Source organism: Trematomus bernacchii, unplaced genomic scaffold (assembly GCF_902827165.1).
Source record: "Trematomus bernacchii unplaced genomic scaffold, fTreBer1.1, whole genome shotgun sequence".
Taxonomy (NCBI): domain Eukaryota; kingdom Metazoa; phylum Chordata; class Actinopteri; order Perciformes; family Nototheniidae; genus Trematomus; species Trematomus bernacchii.
In genome coordinates this window covers 9,445,995-9,467,311 of record NW_022987564.1, presented here as the reverse complement: position 1 = coordinate 9,467,311, position 21,317 = coordinate 9,445,995, and the positions used below count along the sequence as shown (strand labels likewise).

Below are 21,317 nucleotides of genomic sequence, written 5' to 3'. Positions count from 1 at the left end.
GTTAGCGTAGTTACTCCCTTTAGCTGTTGTAGGTTTAAGGAAAACAAAATAATGGGCCATAAAACATTGGACAACAAATCTTTAATGATTATTTAAAAAAACATAAACCAAGATCAACCTGTAAATGAAACGTCTTTATTTTGAACTATTTGGCAAACAATTAATCAAATAATAAACCATAGCTTTAGCCATTGATTGTTGGATGGGTAAGGTGACGTCACATCTCTTATTAGGTACAGTTGTCTCCCAAGGACGAGATTAAAGCTTTCTCCAGTTAAAGTTACTAAACTGAATCACATGAACTACGAACTAACCAATCATCTAAAGTGTGCTTTATTTTAAAAGGTGCTATCAAAGATATAGCCCAATATCATTTAGGCAAATGTCCCACATAGCCATACAGTCAGGCTATCAATAATGTAATTTTCCTGAAATGGAAGACATTAAATGCTTTACTAGAGGAGATCCATATTGCGTCAGGGAGAGTGATGAGACATTAGAAATACAGATGAATTAATAACAGCGTGCAGGTCTTCTTTACAAACACAACAGGAATGTTATTTATAAAAAAGCTGGGTTAATTCTTTTTGTAATACATTTTAAGATCTTTACAGTTCCTCCAATTGTACCTTGGTTACAGTGTCCTATTGGCAAGGGGGATTCCTTAGTCCTCCTGACTTCAAATCAAATCAAACATCTGACATTATTTTCCACATAAATGGCGAAAACAAGCGTGACAGAGATAAGACCCATTTAGGCACTTTTAAAAACATTTTGCTACAGTTCAGTGATTGTTGCTGCCAGGAAAATGACACTCAAAAAATGCAGAATGTCTTCCCGCACTTGACTTCCAGTGACTTGTTCAGAAAGGCTACTATTGCTTTGTCGAGGCCCATGCACCAATAGCTCCTTTGCAATGGATGGCAGTAAAAGTAGTCTCTACAGTCTTCACCCAACAGGCCTCTGAGGTTAGAACCAAGTGTTGTGTTCAATGTTCTCGCATGTCACTGCTCTGGCTGTGATGTGAAATAATCGTCTGTCTGGAACACGCTGGGGATTTCTTGACGCTGATGTGGTGCTGTTCTTCTTGGGCTGGTCGGTTTCTGTGATTAAAAGGACACAAAAGGAATTATTTAATATAAAACTCCTGCCAGGAGTATAGTCACAAAAATTGCTGGACAATATTCTTAATGTTTATTGGAAAACGATCTGTTTCATTACATTACATTACATTGCATTTAGCTGACGCTTTTTTGTGCACGACTTACAATAAGTGCATTCGACCAAGAAGATACAAACTTGAAGAAAACAGAATCATATAAGTACATCAGGTTTCATAGAGCCAAAACATTTCAAGTGCTACTCAACTGGCTTTAGATAAGCCAGTCCTTTATTAGTACACAAGTGCTTTGTTAGTAATTAGTCATTCTTTGTTAGTAATTCTATCGCTCGAAGTGGAGTCGAAAGAGATGAGTTTTCAGTCTGCGCCGGAAGATGTGTAGGCTTTCTGCTGTCCTGATTTCAATGGGGAGCTCATTCCACCATTTTGGAGCCAGGATAGCAAACCGACGTGTTTTTGCTGATGGGAACTTGGATCCCCCTCGCAGTGCGGGTGCAGCGAGCAGTTGCAGTAGTCTAGGCGTGAGATGACGAGAGCCTGGACCAGAAGTTGTGTCGCTTTCTGGGTCAGGAGGGGACGTATCCTCCTTATGTTGTTTCACACCAAACCGTTTACTGCTTTTTACACGACAGTTAGTATGTAAACAAACATAACATTTATAGGTACTGAGCATACAAACCGCACATTTAAGAAGCCTGGGACACTGCGGAAGATCTTCTTGAAAGCACCGGGTAGCGTTCCTAGTTCTCCCTCTGCCAGTGTGACCTGATCCTCCATCTCGTTGACGTTGGTTCCCACCATCTTTACAAAGGCCTGCAGACATTCCAAAAGCAAAAACCAGATACAATTGAGATCTATTCACACTGTTTGAGACCAAGAAAATTCAAAACACTTAAACAATTAAATAAAGCTAAAAGTCTCACAAGCCTTGCAGCTTTTTGCTTATTGATGCAGGTTTGTATTCCCATTAGTTGCTTGGTAGGTTATAAGCATTTTAAAGGGCCCGTGTCATGCTTTTCCGGTTATTACCCGTCCCCTTGTGTGTTATGAAGGTTTTTATGCATGTAAACGGTCTGCAGAGTCAAAAACCCTCAAAGTACACCCTGTAGTGAGTAAAACTCGAACACATTCTATGCTGCCCCAAAACTCCTCGTTGGAGATTTCTCATTTTCCATTGTTTACTTCCTGGGTACTGTGACGTGGGGATACCCAGAGGCCACACCCTCTGCCAGCATTTCACGAAACAAAGCTTCACAAACCATTCAGCGATTCATGCCGGATATGTACAGCGTAGGGCACTGAAGAACGATGCTGTTCCTACTTTGTTTGGACCAGCAGGAGATTCGGGTATACAACCTGTAAGTATTCATTGTTGTTTGTGTATTTATGATGTTTAAAACAAACAAGGTATCTACCACGACTGTTTAAATGGGTAAACGTTTTTCGGGCTGCTAAGTTGGGATCGCGGAGAAATGCTCTCCGCAGACCCATTCTCACAGCGTTATAAACCTTTTTCTTACTCAATATCAAGCCACACTTATTAATAATAATAATAGATTTATTTTGTTAGCGCTTTTACAGGTGCTCAAAGACCCTTTACAGATATAGTGAAAAGAAAAGAACAATAAATAAATATATATAGTTAAAGTTAAAGTCAAATAATACAAAAACAATCACACATTAAAAGCCAGATTGAAGAGGTGAGTTTTTTTAAGGTGGTGAGGTCAGTGCAGTCTCTGATGGGTTGTGGGAGTGAGTTCCAGAGGGAGGGGGCAGCAACGGAGAAGGCTCTGTCCCCCCAGGTCCGGTGATTGGTGCGGGTGGGGATGGATAGGAGGTTGGCTTCTGATGAGCGGAGGCAGCGGGAAGGGGTGTGGTGGTGCAGCAGATCTGTGAGGTAGGGGGGGGGCCTGATTGTTGAGGGCTTTGTAAGTAATCAGGAGGACTTTGAAGTCGATTCTTTGACGGCCAGTGGAGGTTCTGGAGGACGGCAGTGATGTGGTCTCGGGAGCGGGTGTGGGTGAGGAGGCGGGCAGCAGAGTTCTGGATATGTTGGAGTTTATTGAGGAGGTTGGATGGTACGCCGTAGAGGATGCTATTGCAGTAGTCGAGTCGTGATGTGATGAATATCATATTATTATATATATATATATATATATATATTGTTTTTACTTCGGCTGTGAGTGTTTGTGTGTGCTCACTGCTCAGGATGAGTTTCGCTTGTTCTCGCTGTATCGCCGACCCGGAAGCCTGTCTGCTCCTCGCAGCAGATCGCAGCAACGAGCCTCGCAACGTCCTGACCAATCAGAGCACACTGGGCTCACAGGGAGGGGGGGGCAGGAGCTCCAACAAGCCGTTTAGGACAGAGAGTGAATACCGGTGAATACACATACTTTACAGAGATGCTGTATGAGAAACCAATGTGAGTTTGGAAAATTGCACACAGTATAAATCTATTTTAGTATACCTCAACAATGGAATTATGATCAGTAGAAATGGCCATGACATGGGCCCTTTAAAACAGTAACAGCGCTCCTAGACCGGTGTTTACTTCCATTATTGGAAGAGGAAACAACCAGCCAATGAGGATGATCTTGTTCACAATATGTTTTGAAGTTGTTCCTCTTGGGAAGAGGATATTTTGTTTGGTTAATAATGAATAAAACACTGCATACAAATCCTGTTCACTACACGTTACATCACAAGTTTCATGGCCCATTGCCAATACAACTATTTGTGTTGTATTATTTAAGTCGTTGTCAACCCTGACGTTGAATATTGTGTAATCAAAAGGATCACTCACCTCCAGCTTATCAATTCTTCTGTATATTTGTCTCATTTCATCCGACTTCTGCTGGATTTGAGGTAGGTTTTCATTTACTATCTGGGAGGTATCGTTACGGATCTAGTTTAAAACCCCCCAAAAGAATAAGAGAGACAAATATGCATTTTATTCAATGAGAATACAAATATGACACAGTGCATTCATAAGTTGTTTCAGTGTCATAGCTTACCATATCTAGCATTCCAACAAACTCATCCACTCTTGTCAGCATTTCTTCCAAGCTCTTGTCCAAGCACAGGATCTAGAGGGAAAATCATTAAAAAAAATCTGTAAATCTGCACAAACTATCTAGAAACAAGGTAACTGAAATTACATCCAATGAAACTGAGCCAGCCTGGGGCTGGCTTAAGAGACTGTTTCTGTGCACTTTATTATCAATCCCACACACCAGTTAAAGCTTGAATTCAATCAATTGCCCTTAAATTGAGTGAGCATGCCTACAGGGCTGAATCACAGGGCTGAATCACAGGGCTCTTTGTCGTCTTACAGAGCCAGAGGCTAGCTCAAGCATTTTCAGTTAATGTCCTCTCCGGATGACAACATTTTGGTCAGTCGACCATCATAAGAAAATAGATAGAGTTCCTACAAATATATACAACTGTCTGTTTAAGCTGATCCTGGTGTTGATATTGTTATGAATTGACTGTCAGTTCAACCTTTATGTCTGTCATAGTACATCTTAATGAGCGGTTTTATTTGAATGTAGGGTCACATGACTTGGACTCAAGCAGGTCAGTCTTGAGTAAGGAATTACCAATTACTCGTAACTTTTCTTGGTCTTTAGACTTGAGAAAGATTATTTTTGTCATGCCGTTACACAGCAGTGTAGGGTCAATCCAATCTTAACTTTCCTGACAAAAGACATACTTCAATCAATCTGATAGCAACCAATGTCATTCTTTTGACAGGAGGAAAACATCAACCAGGAAACATGCAGTAATCCAACTGTAAAAAGTCCTTTACTTTTGAAAGCTTTCTCCAGAGCTACAGAAAGCATTATACTGTTCATTAACAGTTTGCACACACTGAGTAGTACCGAACTTCATGGCGTTTAAAGCCCTTTAAAATATATATATATATATAATTTACTATAATAATAATAATTGCTAAAGTTCTATAGTATTTCTACACTGAGCTATTTGTTACACCTCTGCATACAGTACGTTTAGGGGGCATAATGACTTGTTTTAGACTCCAGCATATAAATATTAGGACTTGGGCTTTACAGTTTTGACTAAGAACTTGACTTGCTACTACATAGCCACTACAGTCTGGCTAAGATATAACTGTGTACCATCTCTGCCATGAAATACCTCCACATCACAGGGGCTGCTATGGCAGACACGAACGAGTGACAGCAAACCAATCATGTCACTACTTAAGTGTCGCTTAGCAACCACATCGATTGGCAGCTGTGGTAAAGTAACTGCTTTGCTCGTTAGTGGATGTGAAGCCAAGTAATAATACTGCAGTATGCGATACAGTACTTTATACACAAACAGCTAACGTTAACTTAGCTAGTCACATTGTTTTATATAAGCTGGCGGCTCTGAGCACAAACCTCTTCTCCAGCTGTCGCCTTGATGTAGGAGGAGTAGCTGAGGGCGGTGTGTCTCAGTTCCTCGTCCTGCTCCGGGGACCGCTCCTCGGGGGTCCGCTGCTCGGGGGTCCCGGGCTCCGCTGCTTCGTTGAGGCTGGGGCTCTGAGAGATAACGTTGGCTGCTGCGCCAAAGCTGGGGCTCTGCGACACGGTGCCGCTGCTGAGGATTTCGCTCACCATGGACAGACTGCTCGCACTTTGTGAGACGATGCCGCTGTCTCTGCTGATCTCAGCGCTGGACTCCTCCAGGGGAGACAGCAGGCCCACCCTGTCCACCCGATGAAGGTCCATATCGGCCGTCTTTCTGAGCTACTGCCGTGTTTTGCCTTGTCAACTGACTAGATCACGTGTGTCGAGCAGCCTACGGTGGCTCGTAAGGGTCAGAACAGTGTTGCGAGGTTCAAACTTCAGCCATTTACCTTTAGTCCAACTTAATCACCTTCAATTATAAACTACAGATCACCTTTTTACTTTATTTGTACAACAGTAATATCTGTTATGATAGGCTATGTAAAATGAGTTAGAACCACAAATACTTTCTGTATAATTTTACCCGAAATGAAGGCTATATCATCATAGTGAAGGATAAAAAAACTATTTATTTTATTGAAATCCATAAATATAACGTAATGTTTCTATAAGAGCAGTACAGTATTCCTGTAGTGCAAATAATTTCTGTATATGAGAAAGTGCTACTACAACTAATAAACAGTATTAATGCTTTAAAGATATACTGTATTCATCCAACGTGACTTACATATCTTAGACATTGGTTTGTATCATCAAAGATTGTCTAAAAGCAAAGCCTTATCGGTTGGATAATGCAGAAAATATTATTATTTTCTTGCACTTTTGTTCATTGCTCTTATTGTACATTTCAGGACATGTCATGACTCATGTCATTGCAATGTCGGCCAGCAGATGGCAGCCAGAATTTTTGCATGGCAATGAACTGATGCAGAGGTATGTCATTGGTTAAGGTTTATTACACATTTCAACATTTTCTAATTTTAGTAGAGTTGATGAGCTCTCAAATAAGTTAGTTTGCATTCAGCAATGGATCCCACTCAATATTAAATATACATTTACATATGGCTAGTACAAATAATCTGATGGATGTCATTAAAGTTTTCTCCTTAGAGCACATCAAATTTAGAATAACTCTATTTCAGATGTGCAGTTTTTAATTTAAACTTTAACATTACTTTGTCAGCGTTAATCAGTGTACACTTGAGTCTCAAAATTGCCAGCTAAGCATCTGTGTCCCATGTGAGGAGCATAGTTGTGTCACACATCAGTGTTAAAACTATTTACACATCAAGGACTTACTTTATGTGCATATCTTTTGCAAATATAAACATACTTCCTATGCTGGTCACCCGTGATGGAAAGTCAGAATTAAAGATACCGATTGAGATTGGGGATTTCGGGGTCTACAAATACACTCCAATCTACTGCCGATTGGTGGTGCAGAATACAGCCAAAGCAAACCACCAGTCGGGTGTCAATGATCTATTAGCTGTTTGAGCAGTGTGGCATGTTGAGTAAACAAAGCAGACAAACATTCATTAGCAGAGAGGTGAAAGTAGTTTGCTCCTGCTGGAAGGCCTTTGACCTCGGACAAAGCGGAGGTATTTTTTTGTTGAACATTCACAGTTCTTGTGTCTGAAATAATAAAGTCAACCTTCAGATAGTGAGTCTGCACCATGTGATGTCTAAAGCAAATTATTTTGTGATGAACTAGACCTGTGTTTCTTACCCAACCTAACAACAGCCTACAACAGGCATGGGCTTTTAATAAACTTCAAAATGACATAATCGGAAAGCGGTAACATCAACCATGAAAGGGCTGTTAATTGTTTATCATCTTTGTCATATTATCAGCAATCAGTGTGGTTTTACCTAGTTTGCTGTAGGCCACGAGGTTAAAATATGTTCATGAAATTAATGCAGCTACAAAACAGTATTAACACTTCTATTAATACCAGGAAAAAAGAAAGTCATACCTCTTACGACAAGTTGGTTATGCATTCATCATCTGTAGAAGATGCTGCTACTGGAAGAAATGGGATGTCAGCCTCTGCCATGATTGTTTATTTTGTTGACTGCCAGTAGTGGTTCTTTTTCTGTGGGAATTAAACTAAAACCTGATGTATTAAAAAAAAAAAAAAAGCTTAAACCTGTTCAAGATTGTATTTTTATTTCAACCAAGCCTAACACTGGACCACAACTAAGTGAATAAGTGATGATATTAAGGATTTAAAATTGAGTTAAAAAATGAGTCACACAAACTAATTTGTTAGAATAAGATGCAACTTTGAACTCAAGTATTTTTGGCCTCTACTTCTTTTCATTATATAGAACTGACTATTTGCAGTCTTAAAATACTATTATCAAGTGGAAATAGATTTATAGTTTCATCTCCAAAAATAAAAAATTATGTACATTTTCACTAGTTTAATAGTAGTGGCTATAAGAGAGATTACATTCTAAAAGCCGAACAGCTGCAACGAAGATTAAAGTAAACAATGGAGGAATCAGTGAGTTTTAAAAAGACAGTATGTAAAGCATTAGAACCATAAAGATAACTATGGAAACAAACATCACATTTCTAGTTAGCAGACTTAGAATAATTTATTGGAACAGAAACAAGGATTTGATCACAATCATCAATGCATAAAAGAACTATAAAAAAAATCATAATCTAAACAGCATTTATCAGAATATAAGAAATATAGATTTACTCTTTAAAAACATCCATAAGCAACCCCAAGTTGGTCCCAGTAATAAGAATGAAAAGGATCTTAATAAAAGTGGTCACTAACAAAAGATATTAGGCTGTAGGCACATTCAGAACTCTAGTATACAGTGGACTCGCCTAAAAACAGTTATTTGTTCTGATGCTTCTGACACACATACATACAAATGTTTTGATGTAAGACAAAGACAACTTTAAAAAATACAGGAAATATATACAATACATTTTCCTTGTTTCCTGGTGCGTAACATCCAATTATCAATTATGTCTTAAAAACAAACGGAAGTTACGAAATTAGTATCCGATAAAACACACTCATGCTCATATTTTTCCGGCCTGGTGTTCCAGTTTAAGTCTCTGAGCAGTTGGGATGTTTTCTGTCCGTGTGTGTTTGTTTCTAAGTATTATAGGGTAATGACGGTGCCGTCCTCCTCCACTCCGCCCCTGGGCAGCGCGAGACTGTGTCGTGGGTCCGTTTTCAGGGAGCTGAGGATTTTGTGCAGGCTGCCATTGCTGTGGCGGAGGGCTGGGTTGCTGCTGTGATGCACAGGCTGTATTTGGTGGTGACGGAGCTGGGCCTGTTGATGCGGGTTGTGGTGAAGGCTCAGGTCTCTGTGGAGCTGGTAGCTGAGGCTGCTCTGGTGGTGGAGGTGATGGTGCTGGTGCTGGTGCTGCGACACCCCATTGAGGCTCGGCTGCGAGTGGAAGGAGGCGGTTGAGACCACCGATGAAGGACGTGTGGGGGGGGCTCGGAGGTGCCGCTTGGCCCGAAGCTGTCGTTGGTGTCTGCTGATGTGTGCGAGACACACTGGACGCCAGCGAAGCATTGGACCTTTGAGACGGCCGCTTGATGCTGTTCTCAATGACAATATCCGTATCTTCGTCACTCTCCAGGTCGTCCTGGTACCCAGGTGCTCCAGAGGAGATCATCCCCACTGAGGCCACTGACAAACTCGGGTAACCGGTCGACCCGCTGCTGTCTGACGACTGGCCTGAACTCCCTGAGATCCTGCTGCTGCGGACCACATTATTCCGCTGGTTCACTGGCTTGACCGTAACGATCAGGTTGTGGCTGTTGGCGATCATCATATCTGTTACCTGATCTAAGGACTTGCCCGTCACTTCAATGCCGTTCACCTCCAGCACCTCGTCATTGACCGCCAGCAGCCCGGTGCTCTCCGCTAACCCTCCAGGCACCAGCCGAGATATGAAGATGCCGGGGACTTTCTCCAGCCCGTGGGGGGTCACCCGGACGCTGGTTCCATCTCTGATGTAAAAGCCCAGGGGTTTGTCCGAGCCGTGGCGATACAGTCGGACACGCCGGTGAGACTCAGGTAGGATGTCCACATCAATGATGGAGGAGACGGGCCGGAAGTCCTGCGGCATGCCGATGCGGATGTGTGGTCGCTTGCGGTTGATGTCATTGTTGCGCAGTGCAACCACTGGTTTCTTCCTACGGGTTAAAGTGTTGGAACCATAGCTGGCATAGTCGATCTCTTCTGTAAAACATAAAGGAAAGACAGAACGGGTTAGACATTAGGGTTTATCTTTGGTAATCTGCAGGCAACACATTAAAAACTATTAATTATTTGTCCCCAATTCTTAAGGCATTAAGGAAAAAGGGAAAACTAATACACCACACAAATATTGAGAGAGCAGGATTTGTAAAGTTGCCATCCTCAAACTACAAAACCTGTTCATGAGTCTTTGCCTTCAACTTTACATCAAACCAACTGCCTAACAACCTTTAATCAATCTATGCACAGGAGTGTGAAAACATAACCGCCTGAAAAAGACCTGGTAAACATTTACTATATACAGATTTTAAATCCATTGTGCAACATTAAAGTTGTTATAACTGAAGCCCTTATCATGGCCTGAGTGCTTGCTGGTATATTCTACAAGAGAGTTAAGAATAAAGCAAAGATTTGACAAATAGTCCAACCTATGTATGAAAAATTAAATGTGAGCAACTGGATTCACATGCAGCTAATACTTGGACTCGCTCTCTTAGTGTGCATGTTGGTATAAAACGCTGAGTGTGCAGAGCATTCCTCTCTGTGCTGACAGAGGTGATCCAGCCTTCTGCTACCAGGCAGCAGCTGTAGGGACACTCACAGTGCATTTACCACACAGGCACATACATGTACTGTCCTCAGAACAAACATTAAACTCAAAAGATACAAAAAGTCAACATTCGCCCTCTATCTCAATTAGTAAGACACAACGAAGGATACAAAGCAGTATGGAAAGAGTAAGTTGCCAGGTGAGATCAGAGCTAATCTCAGTTAAAGCATGTTTCCAACCAGAGATTGAGAACAATCAATAAAACAACAAAAGCGCTCGCAGAGGACTGGCTTCTTCACAACAACATAGCCACTGCCAAACATGTACTAGTTTTAGATAAAATAAGGAAGGCACGATTGAGGCTCTGCAATAAAAAACACTCAGAGGTTTAAAAAAAGAAGCATGAAAGTATAAATGGATGTATTGTTCTGATAAAAACACAGTGTGAGATAGTTAGAAATGATACACTGTGTGCCCCAAGATGGGAAAAAAAAACTAGTTTGCTCTCTAATCTCTTCTCCTCAGACGGACAGGAAATCTGGACACAGCAAAGCCTGATGTGACAGGAAGTGAAGCTCCCCAGGCGGGATCATCGGCTCCAGCATTTCCATGGCAACAGCGGTGATGAGTCATCGTTGCCCTACTGTTTTGGACACCTGCTTTCTAAAATTGTTATGGTTGAGCAGTACATTTTTGGCCCTGTGTTCAAAGTACACTGTGGAAGGAGTGAAAACTGAAACAAATGTGGAGAGTCTCTGAGCAGAGCCAGCTGGCCAGCCCCCCCACCCCCCTCAGCCTCATAGCAGCCTGGACACAAGCCATACAACTCCCTATGCAAAGCTGACTCATCATTAATACACATTTGCTTCTCTTGAGCTGAATGTTGACTAAGCAGCATGTTTTACTACAGCTTCAGAAATAAAAGAGAAAATAGTCAGAAATCTGATGCAAACCACCCTCGCTGTGGGAGAGAAGAAGAAGCTTTTGTGGGTGTCACCAACCACAGTACACATGGGGAATCGGTGATGACGAAAGTGGGGAAAAATAAGAGTGATAAATGAGTGTTAGTGACAATGTAGATTTACGTCTCTTGGCAGAGCTTGAAATAATGCCTTTAAGTGCTCACAGACTCAAGCTTAACTGTCTAGCAAAAACCATGTTGATACAAATAAAGTAAAAGCCTCATCTTATCAACTTTCCCTGCTTTTAAATGAACCTTTTTAAGAAGAAGCTTCTGAATATCAAACTTCAAGTGGATGGTATTCTTAGTTTTCTGGGCATGTCATGGCAGAAGCTGATTTGATTAAATCCAGATAAAGCATGTGCTACAGGGCTGGAATTTCTGCCACAAGTGCAAGTCTCCCTGATGAGAACCATATACGAGGGATCCGCTGCAGAGTCTCATTATAGGTCTATGGTGCAACACCCTTCTCCCTCCACACCCTCACTTCAGTCTGAAACCACACAGCACACCACTTCACCAGTACATTTAGTAGGACAGACGAGCTTTCAGTCAGAAATCCTAAGTGTACAACTATAATTATGCTTTCTCTTTGTAATGTCTCACAGCTGCTCAGCAAAATCCCATAAGTACACGTAATTTGTTTAAAGAAACGTACAGATACAAAGACGTGGTGTGTTTGACACATCCCGGGGTAATAGCTGAAGAGGAACGATTGAAGTTAAGCTAAGCAGGGGTTACATCTGATAACACTGATCACAATTCACTGGGAGAGCTCCATTTGACAAGCGTCTGGTCTAAATTCTGTCCCACTGGTGTCCATTATTTCATTATGTAAGCCACAACAATAACATATCAAAACATACATAACTATTCCTTATTTATTTAAGTGAAACCAGCAACTAAAAAGGGAAGCATAGTGAGCAAAAAACTAGCACAAGCCCGGTGCAGACCAACTAAAACACAGTCACACAGTCGACTGTGTTTAGTTAGTGGTTTACCAGACTAAAAAACTTAAAGTATCTTCTTCATGTTCCCATCTGGATAATGAAAGTTAGAGCCAAGTCAGATTCCCTGAAGTCAATTTAAGTTTCAGGAAATCAAAAACACTACATTTGAACCCTCCATCAAGATGTAAGAAAAAAAGTCAATTAAACTCCATCAATAGAAAAATAATCGATTAATCATGGAGCACATTTTTTAACGAATGAAACACATTCTCTGGTCCCAGCTTGTCAAAAGTGAAAATAAGTTGTTTTGCTTTGTCCTTAAATGGCAGTAAATCGAATCGCTCATCACCACAAGATCTGGAAAATTGTGATTAACCAGCAAATTAAGGATAATCTGATTTATCGATCATAACAATCATTGTTTTTTGCAGCCCTTAAGTGCACTATGCCTTCCATCACAACTACGACTGCTGCAGTAACTTAACCTGTTGAGTCAAATCACTGCAGCATCGTGGGATTGCATTATTTGGAGATGCCAAACAAATTAAGATGTCGAGTCATAGGAGCAGACTGTGGCAGCAAAGCCTTTCCATGTCTGTCTGCCTTATTATATTAAGGACCAGTACACTCATCAAACTGAAATGTTATTGCAAAGCTCAAAATTATATTCTCTGCTACTGCAGTATATGTTATGTGCGCGTTTCATAGTAAACTTGCAAGTGCTTCTACTACTGTACTGTGTAGTTTAAACTAAATGTGATTGCAGTATAGGATAATGCCAGAAAATTACTCTGCTCTTTCAATTACCCCACACACACACACACCCCCCACACACACCCCCAAACACACACACACACACACACACCCCCACACACACATCAGGCGCAGGGCTGAACTATGTGAGCACCTTCCAGCTGATCACACAAAGGTTATCGTTACAACTCTTGACAAACATAATCCCTGCTACACTGAAGCATGATGGGTAAGCCAATGTGAACCCGTTCATCAAAGTCACTGCCCGGCATCTGCAGGCTCAACAGCACCTCAGATCAAAGCCCGTCAGAAAAGCTTTGTGTTTCAATAAGCTGCTACTCAATATTTCCAAAAAGTTGTTCGTCATCAAATGTAATTTATCACTTAGGGTATGATATTACGAGTTATGTTATGCACAATTTAAGGACGCCCCGAGCATGAATGCACACTCCAGCTGTTTGCATTTACTCTAAACTTTAAACTTCAGGGAATTCCACCAGATCTAATACAGCTAATCCCTGTCAGGATAAATGCTGACAGGCATGGAAAAAACATTCATTCACTTAAACAACATTTAACATCTGTGGTAAAGAGCATCAGTAAGGGTAATACGAGAGCTCTGACACAGCTGGGTGGATAAAGAAAGAAGGTCAAAATCTGACAGTGGCATTTTTTCAAAATTTGCCATGTTTTTCAGCAGTGTAAATCTTAACTTAGTCGTTCAATACTGGCATAAGTTAATCATAAAGGAGTTTAATTTAGGAATACTGGTGCTAAAAACCATATGATGCTTAAACTCTAGCCCACACAAGGTCAGGGGAGAGAGGTCAGAGGTGGAAAGACGGCTTCTGGGAGTCTCCTACATTCTGCTGACGTGTGTGGCCGTGTGCATGAGTCTGCATGTGGCACTCGAGGAATGTGGTGGAAAAAGTAGTCGGGAATGGAGATATCTTTAAACAGGTTGAAGATCTGCATGACTTCTCAAGACAAGCATAGGCTGCTTTAACACTAGAACCGCCAATGGGGTCAATTTGACCCAGAGCTGTTTTTTATTGTGTGTAACTTTTTTTTAATAAAATATTAAAGTCTTCCAGTCCGTGACTTTTCCTGAAAGTGTGTTATGTAGCACCCTATGTTGTTAAAAATGGTCAATATGAAGTCAGATTGAAGAAATCGCCCAAAAAATTGCCATTTATACCTATTTCCGCCAAGCGGGTCATATTGACCCCACCCCTTTTCATATAAACATGACATGTTGCTATAGCAACGCCTTTTGTCTACTGCGGTTCCTTATAGATTGAGAGATAGATTGAGATAGATAGATAGATAGATAGATAGATAGATAGATAGATAGATAGATAGATAGATAGATAGATAGAGAGAGATAGAGACAGTCTGTAGTGAAGGAGTGCGCTCCCGCTCACGGGAGACTGCTCGCGCTGCGCTCCGCAGCAAACAGCTGTGGGGCGAGTTGAAAGTACGTTATGCTGGCCGCGGTGTCTAAATAATGCTTCCGGGCCAGCGGGCCATTTATAATGTCGAGCCCTGAGAGTCCACAGATTATATTGGTATACGTTTCATCCCTGTGCGATCAAAACTCACTGTTCAATAAAATAATATTTTACCTTGAAAATCAATGCATTCTAATAGCGGGTCAATTTGACCCAGGTGGCGGTTTTAGGTATAAAAAATCTCTGGCGGTTCTAGTGTTAAATGGAAAGCATCGGGCTATTTAAAGCTTGTATTGATATGACACATCACTGGCATATTGGTGCTCTACAAGAGTTAACTAACTGATCCTAAAACCCAAAATATTTTGTTGTAATACCGCATTTAAAAAGGGGAAAAACACACCAATTAGCAGCCAATTTAGTAGTTTGCATCTGGCTCTCAGTAGCTGCCGCTTGACGGCCTCATGCTGTTCCTGGAAAAAAGAGGAAAAATAGTCTTTGTTCCACCTCTAGTTAACCAAAGCTGTGAAGAGAAGGCCCTTTAAAGTCCTACTGCTTTTCCACCATCTCCCATAAAAGACAGGAATCTAAAGAGTTTTATGATCAACCATTAGGGCCTCTGTGCACACTTGTTCCTGGCAGGTCTCCTTACACTCCCTCCTGACTCGACTCGACTGTAAACAGAGACTGAAGAGACGATGGAAATGAACCGAAAGAAAAACACACTTTTATTTTGACAAAGGGTTTCAAATTCTTCTCGTGCTTTGGTAATGGCTGTGCAAATGGATAGTGCGTAACATACAAATGGAATGAGGAAATGAGTCAACAGGGACATTGTTTGATGTGTGTTTTGTGAATGCTTCTCTGTAAAGGAGCGATGTGAACACATGAGCTACTGGCTTTACATGAATCTGCAACAGCACAGTCACAACATGACTCGTATGCTTTTGGTTCCACTCAGAGGTACAGCAATCACCAACAGAAGTTCAGACTAATAATATGTGAGGAGGTGTTTGGGGGCCAGCCTCATGTGTGATATTTCACATAGGGCTTTGTGAAAGTTAGCACGCTATGTTAACTACTTTTGTATGTTGGAACCAGTGACATCATTTGTAATATGTTTTCATGATTTCCCAGTGTTGTATGTACAGTAATAGCATGTGTAAATGCAGTCCCTGCGTGTCACGGCATATGAACATGTTCATCTATATGAATGGAGATCTTTGTGCTCGGTGGGCAGTAAATGTAGTACATGCTGTATCCATTTCTATAAAAGCTCCCATTATCAGCTCTGATTGGCTGAGTAACTGTCAAAGCAGCTGTAAAAAAAAAACAACATATTGTTAATATTAAAAATGTTCATTATTACTCTTTCTCAAGCCTTTTATGTGCATATGAGACTTGGGGTAAAGGCGACAACATCGACACCCTGCTAACAGCTTCAGCGTGTGACCCTCCCCTGCTAATGATATTTTGACTCAGTGTTATGACCCCGACACTAGCGGCCCCGCTGAGGAACTTACAAACACAAAATCCTTTCAGACTGCTTCAAAGAGCCAACTACAACATGCAAAGAAGACTGCATTGCTTTGTACCACTGCTTTATAGAAGTTATAGAGGTACTGTAGGCACTATGGACAGAGCCAAGGCAGCTTTTTCCAGTCTTTGTGCTCGTCTAAGCTAACTGCCTGCCTGCTGTCGTGTCATATTTACTGCATAGATGTAAGAGTCGCAGATTGTGACCAATTGAAAACTGCTTTGCCTTTATGAGCGGTGGCATTAAGGTAGCGTAAAAACAATAAAGGACTTCTCTAAAGCCAGTGTCTGGTTTGTCCGTTTTAGGCTACCATAAACATGACAGTGCTACATGGCAAACACTGTGATTAATAGTTTCAGGTAAATATACACTCAATACAACAAAGTTATGAATGTTGTACTCCATATAGACCCACACAAATAACACTGGACAGGAAGAACATCTCCTACTTCCTTAAATACATCATTCAAAAACTAATTGGATTATTAGAAAACAGGGTTGTTTTAAAGGAAGGTTTTAAATCAAGTTCACTTCTATATGATCAACTACAGCCCATGACTTGGAGCATGTTGCTCTGTCTACAGATTATCCAGCTACAGTTCATCTATGCAAGTGACATTCCTGCACCCCAACAACCCCCCTGCCCCCATCATGGTTGTCAACCAAGCGTGACAAAGTGCTTAGTGACAGGAGAGACCATAATCACTGGAGAGGGGGGGGGGGGAGACAAGGCACACAGAGAGAATGGTGAATAGTGCTAGACCCTGCTGCCTTTTGCATTAGGTCACTGGATGCTGTGGCAGTGGGCTTCAGTCCTGGGGCCCACGGACGGACACATACACACACACACAGCTGGAAGCTCCTCCCTTTTTGAAACCACCAGGAAGTGGCATAAAGTAGAACGGGATGAAACAGCACATGACAGAGCAAAGCCAAAACGAGTCAGTCTAGTACAATTCAATAGAGTATGCTTGTTTGTCCACTGAAACACCCCCCACTTATATCCACATTTGCATTTTTTTGTTTGCATTAGAAAAGATTGATTTAATGAAATACAGAGCGCTTTTCTATGCTTCTCCTGATAGCGTGGGTTCAGAAAAACTGCTTTTCATGACACTCCAGTGCATTCCATTACCATTCAAATGAGATGCAGATGATACTAAAACAGGCACTAACTTTTGAGTTTCCAGGTCAAGTTCCCATGTTTGTCAGTATAGAGTGCACATAGAGCCATTTCCAATGAGACAGACACATATAACTGTGAGGAATGAACCAAAACAATCAGTATTCTTGGACATTTCTTCTCTCCCCCCGTTGGAGACGGCCGGGAAGTCTATCTGTGTGTTTAGGGGCTGAAGCGGCCAAGACGTTCAGCTAACACTAACATGGAAAAAGATTCCAGACAGAATGAAGAAGAACTTTTTTTTATAACATGAAAACATATTTCACATTCTTGCAGGGGTGGTTGAGGCAGGGCCTTGATGGAATTTGGAGAAGCTCGATAAATGTACGTGGTTATTATGGACAGCTGCACTGAACTTACTGGAAGTTTGAAGTGATCTTATGCATGCTGTGTTACGCTAAGTCATAGTAAAGAATGAACACACAGGCAGTGGTAGAACATCATTGAAATACATTTCATTTTGAGGGTCCTTGTGTTGTACTTGAGTATTTATTTGCTAGTTCCTTCTTCATTGGCTGTTACAGTTCAAGTAAATGCTTTAATTATAATGTAACAGTGAAATAAAACATGTCAAACTAAGCCATTCTGCATCATTACTACTCATCATTAGTAACTGCCTACTTTATTTTAGTAACGTTATTCAACTTTAATATATTTTTGAATGCAGGACTCTTATGTATAAGTATATAGTCACATTGGGGTAGTACTACTATCTCTTGAATACACACAAGCATGAGTTGTATCACTTTTATGCAAACTCCTTAAATATGCTCTACCCAAAAAGAGATGGTAGAAAAAAAGATCTTTGCATCTGGACTATCATGTTAACTCATTAACAGATTGCACAGACCCACAATCATCTGAATGTGCATGTCGATTGCTTCATGCTTTCTGCAGATAAAATAACCACAAAAAAAGGAGAATTAGATAAAACAATCAACAGTCAGGTGAAAGTAAGGCCAAACTGTTTGCAAGAGAATAAGGTAAAACAGGACTTTTCGTCCCGATAAAAGCAAAGAAACAAAGCTCTGCGACTTCTGCATGCATATATATGCTGGGTAGCACTTTGCACGCACCCCCTCCATTCCTTCACTCTCTGCACTCATTTCACTACCGCAGCACACAGAGGCCGGGCTGCACATCTGGGACACGTTAAATGGAGCTGCCTTGTCTGCTCCGCTCTGGCTCGGCCTGTGTGGTTGGGTGGGGTGGGGAGGGAGTCACAGGTTTGAGATTCGCTGCAGGTATCACCCACCCCCATCACACACACACACACACACACTGCTAAAACACACGCAAATGTGGGGCCAAATCACAAGGAACAGAGGTTAAGACCAAGAAGGTATTTTAAGAGAGGGGAGTGTGAGAGTACGTGTGCGTACATAAGGAGATTAACCTGTGTGTGTGTGTGTGTGTGTGGTGGTGGGGGGGGGGGGGGTGACGTGTAGCAGAGGAGGGGAGGGAGGAACATCAAAGAAGGAGGAAGAGGAGAGCGATGAAGTAGACAGGTCTTGCATTCCTCCAACATTTCAAAAGGAACAATCTCCACTCCATCAAGTGTTGCCCCCCTTTAGAGAAAAAAGTGCTGTTGGGTTTCACTAACTTTCCTCCCTCCTCTTTCACTTTCTCTGTAACCAACTACTGCTTCTGGTTTTAATCTGCTGATCATATGCATGTTTCCAACCAAGAAAACACATGCTGTTGATTTTAGCTCCACAAAGTCTCCACCACCATCTGGCCCACAGGTACCCGCCCGAGCCTTCACTGCTTACTAACTCATGTGAAGGTATAAATAATACATGTCAGTGTGGAAAGATAAACTTAATGGAAATCTTAAGACTTGTTACTCTAGAAAAGATAGACTGGGATATAAGCAGTGGACAACGTTTTAATTTCAAAGAGAACAATGAAGACATTAAAAACACAATGCGATAATCATGTTACAAATAATATATTTTACAAGCATTTTTGGCTAAGAAGGGATCGGGGGGAAATAGATTTTGGCAGTGCTCTGCTGACACAAGGTTCAGCAGCAGACTTGTGTCGTTGCCACCTGTCTGGCCTTCTGTTTGTGTGAGAGTCCACATGAGTGTGTGTGTGTGTGTGTGAGAGGGACAAATCTGAATGACTCTACAATATGAGAAAACCTAAGATCTTTTTTTCTCTCAATTGCATTCGCTTTACATTTGCTAATGAAGAAAACCATGTTTATGAGTCCGTTGTGAGTATTATCCATGCGGGCTCACTTCATCAGGAGTGGGGAAAAAGGGAATATAGTTCATTTGCAATTGCTGGTTAAGTTTTATAGTTAAGAATATGAATAAACTTCACCAGCATGTGCTAAAATTGTTCATGTTAATAAAATAGGGGCAAACATGTTTTGTAAATTGCCATGAAATGTGGCAGCGAGAGCTAAAAACAATAAACCCACATGAGAGAATGCAGTGGTTGCAGTAAAGGAGTGTGTGGACTGAAACACTTCCTCTAACGTTTAAACCAACTGAATTGAACTAAACCACTGAGGCTTAAAATAACATATCCTTGATGGAGTATTTAGCTAACATGGGAATATTTGGAAGCCAAATATAGGATCTGATCTGGCTAAGTAATTTCAACATGTTATACACTTAAAAGGAGACATAGGTTGACTTTTTGTGTCTGGATTCTGTACCTCAACAATCCATGTGTACTAATGGCAACAGGCCTTCCGGGCTCTGAAATGATTGCATCTGCTCCAACATTCAATGACCCATTCGTTGACCCATGCTACACACACTTCCACCAAACCTAAGAGATCAAGCCTGTAGTTTTTCTTGTAATCCTGCTGAAACACAAACTGAACTGAACAATAAAACAAAACTCCTTGACGTCAAAGCTAATGAGACCCAGGTCAGATCTCAGTACTTCAAAACCACATATAAACTCATAAAGATCTTTACTACTGTCCACGCCTGTACCCTCCACCTTCATCCTCCTCCAGCCTTTGGCGCTGACCTGAGTTCAAGTCTAATCTTTATCGGCTGCAGGTGACACACAACAAGCAGACTATAGGAGTATTATGGTCTGTCTGGCTCTTGCACTGTCTCAAACACATTAAGTGTAGACATCGAAACACTAGAGGATGTGACATGTAAGAATACAGGTAAGGAAATGAGAAAACCAAAAACACATGTATACTCGAAAATTGACTAATTTCCTTCTGTAAACAGGTGGAAAGAGTGGAATTCCATCATACTGCCTCAAGCTGCATTTTATTTGTAGGAAACTGCGGCCTTGAGGGAAATTGAGAAACTGAGAAAGTGCGAGATCCTCTGTCTCACAGAAGACGTCTTGCTGAGAAGATTTTACATCAACCCACAGGAAAAGTGATCCTCTGTTATGAAGCCGCCCCTAGAGACATTCAACTCATTCACACTGTGGGCAAGAAAAATAATCCATCACAGTGCTACTCGACTTATAAGTGGCCAGAGAAAATGATGTCTCCAAAGCTGAATGACATCATTTTTTTTGTATCCTTATCTAAGTAGACAAATACACCTTTCTATGAAGAAGCTTTTTTTTGTTGCAACAAATCACTATAATAGTATTGGCTGAATATGGACTTATTGTCCACTTTTGTTGTTGAACCATTGTTAACCCTTTGAAGGGGATTCAGCATAAGCTTACCACCGGTATGTGGTTGACTCTGCCATTAACGCAAACACCCATTGACCTTTATTCAGTCCTGAACATGGTTCAATGAAAAGCCCCTTCCTGGCCTCCAGGTGAGGCCCCCGTTCCCCGGCTGTGATTGGGTAAATGCACTGCAAGCTTGGACAGGCCTCCCATACTCCCCTGCACCTGAAACACCAACAACCTCTCTTACACAACCACAAGGCATAACAGAACACTTCCTGTGTGTAGTGACACATATCCTTGTTTCTTCCTGCTCCATTGACTCCTTTACACACACACACACACACACACACACACACACACACACACACACACACACACACACACACACACACACACACACACACACACACACACACACACACACACACACACACACACACACACACACACACACACACACCACACACACACACA

General features: G+C 41.4%; 2 protein-coding genes across 2 annotated transcripts in view; both read right to left on the bottom strand.

The window, feature by feature from the left end:
- Positions 1–62: 62 nt before the first annotated feature.
- On the bottom strand, positions 63–5,910 carry bloc1s4 (biogenesis of lysosomal organelles complex-1, subunit 4, cappuccino). The gene is made up of 5 exons (XM_034125414.1): positions 5,527–5,910; positions 4,135–4,206; positions 3,924–4,025; positions 1,805–1,933; positions 63–1,103 (listed from the first exon to the last, which is right to left on the bottom strand). The coding sequence occupies exons 1-5, from the start codon at positions 5,854–5,856 to the stop codon at positions 1,005–1,007; spliced, it is 732 nt and encodes a 243-aa protein (XP_033981305.1). The 5' UTR covers positions 5,857–5,910; the 3' UTR covers positions 63–1,004.
- A 2,263-nt stretch (positions 5,911–8,173) lies between these two features.
- The window catches only part of LOC117478275 (partitioning defective 6 homolog gamma-like), a 31,913-nt gene continuing 18,769 nt past the window's right edge, over positions 8,174–21,317 (bottom strand). Inside the window, 2 exon segments of the mRNA XM_034125256.1 lie at positions 8,174–9,069; positions 9,071–9,822. Coding sequence (XP_033981147.1) covers positions 8,728–9,069; positions 9,071–9,822 — 1,094 coding nt within the window. The 3' untranslated portion in view covers positions 8,174–8,727.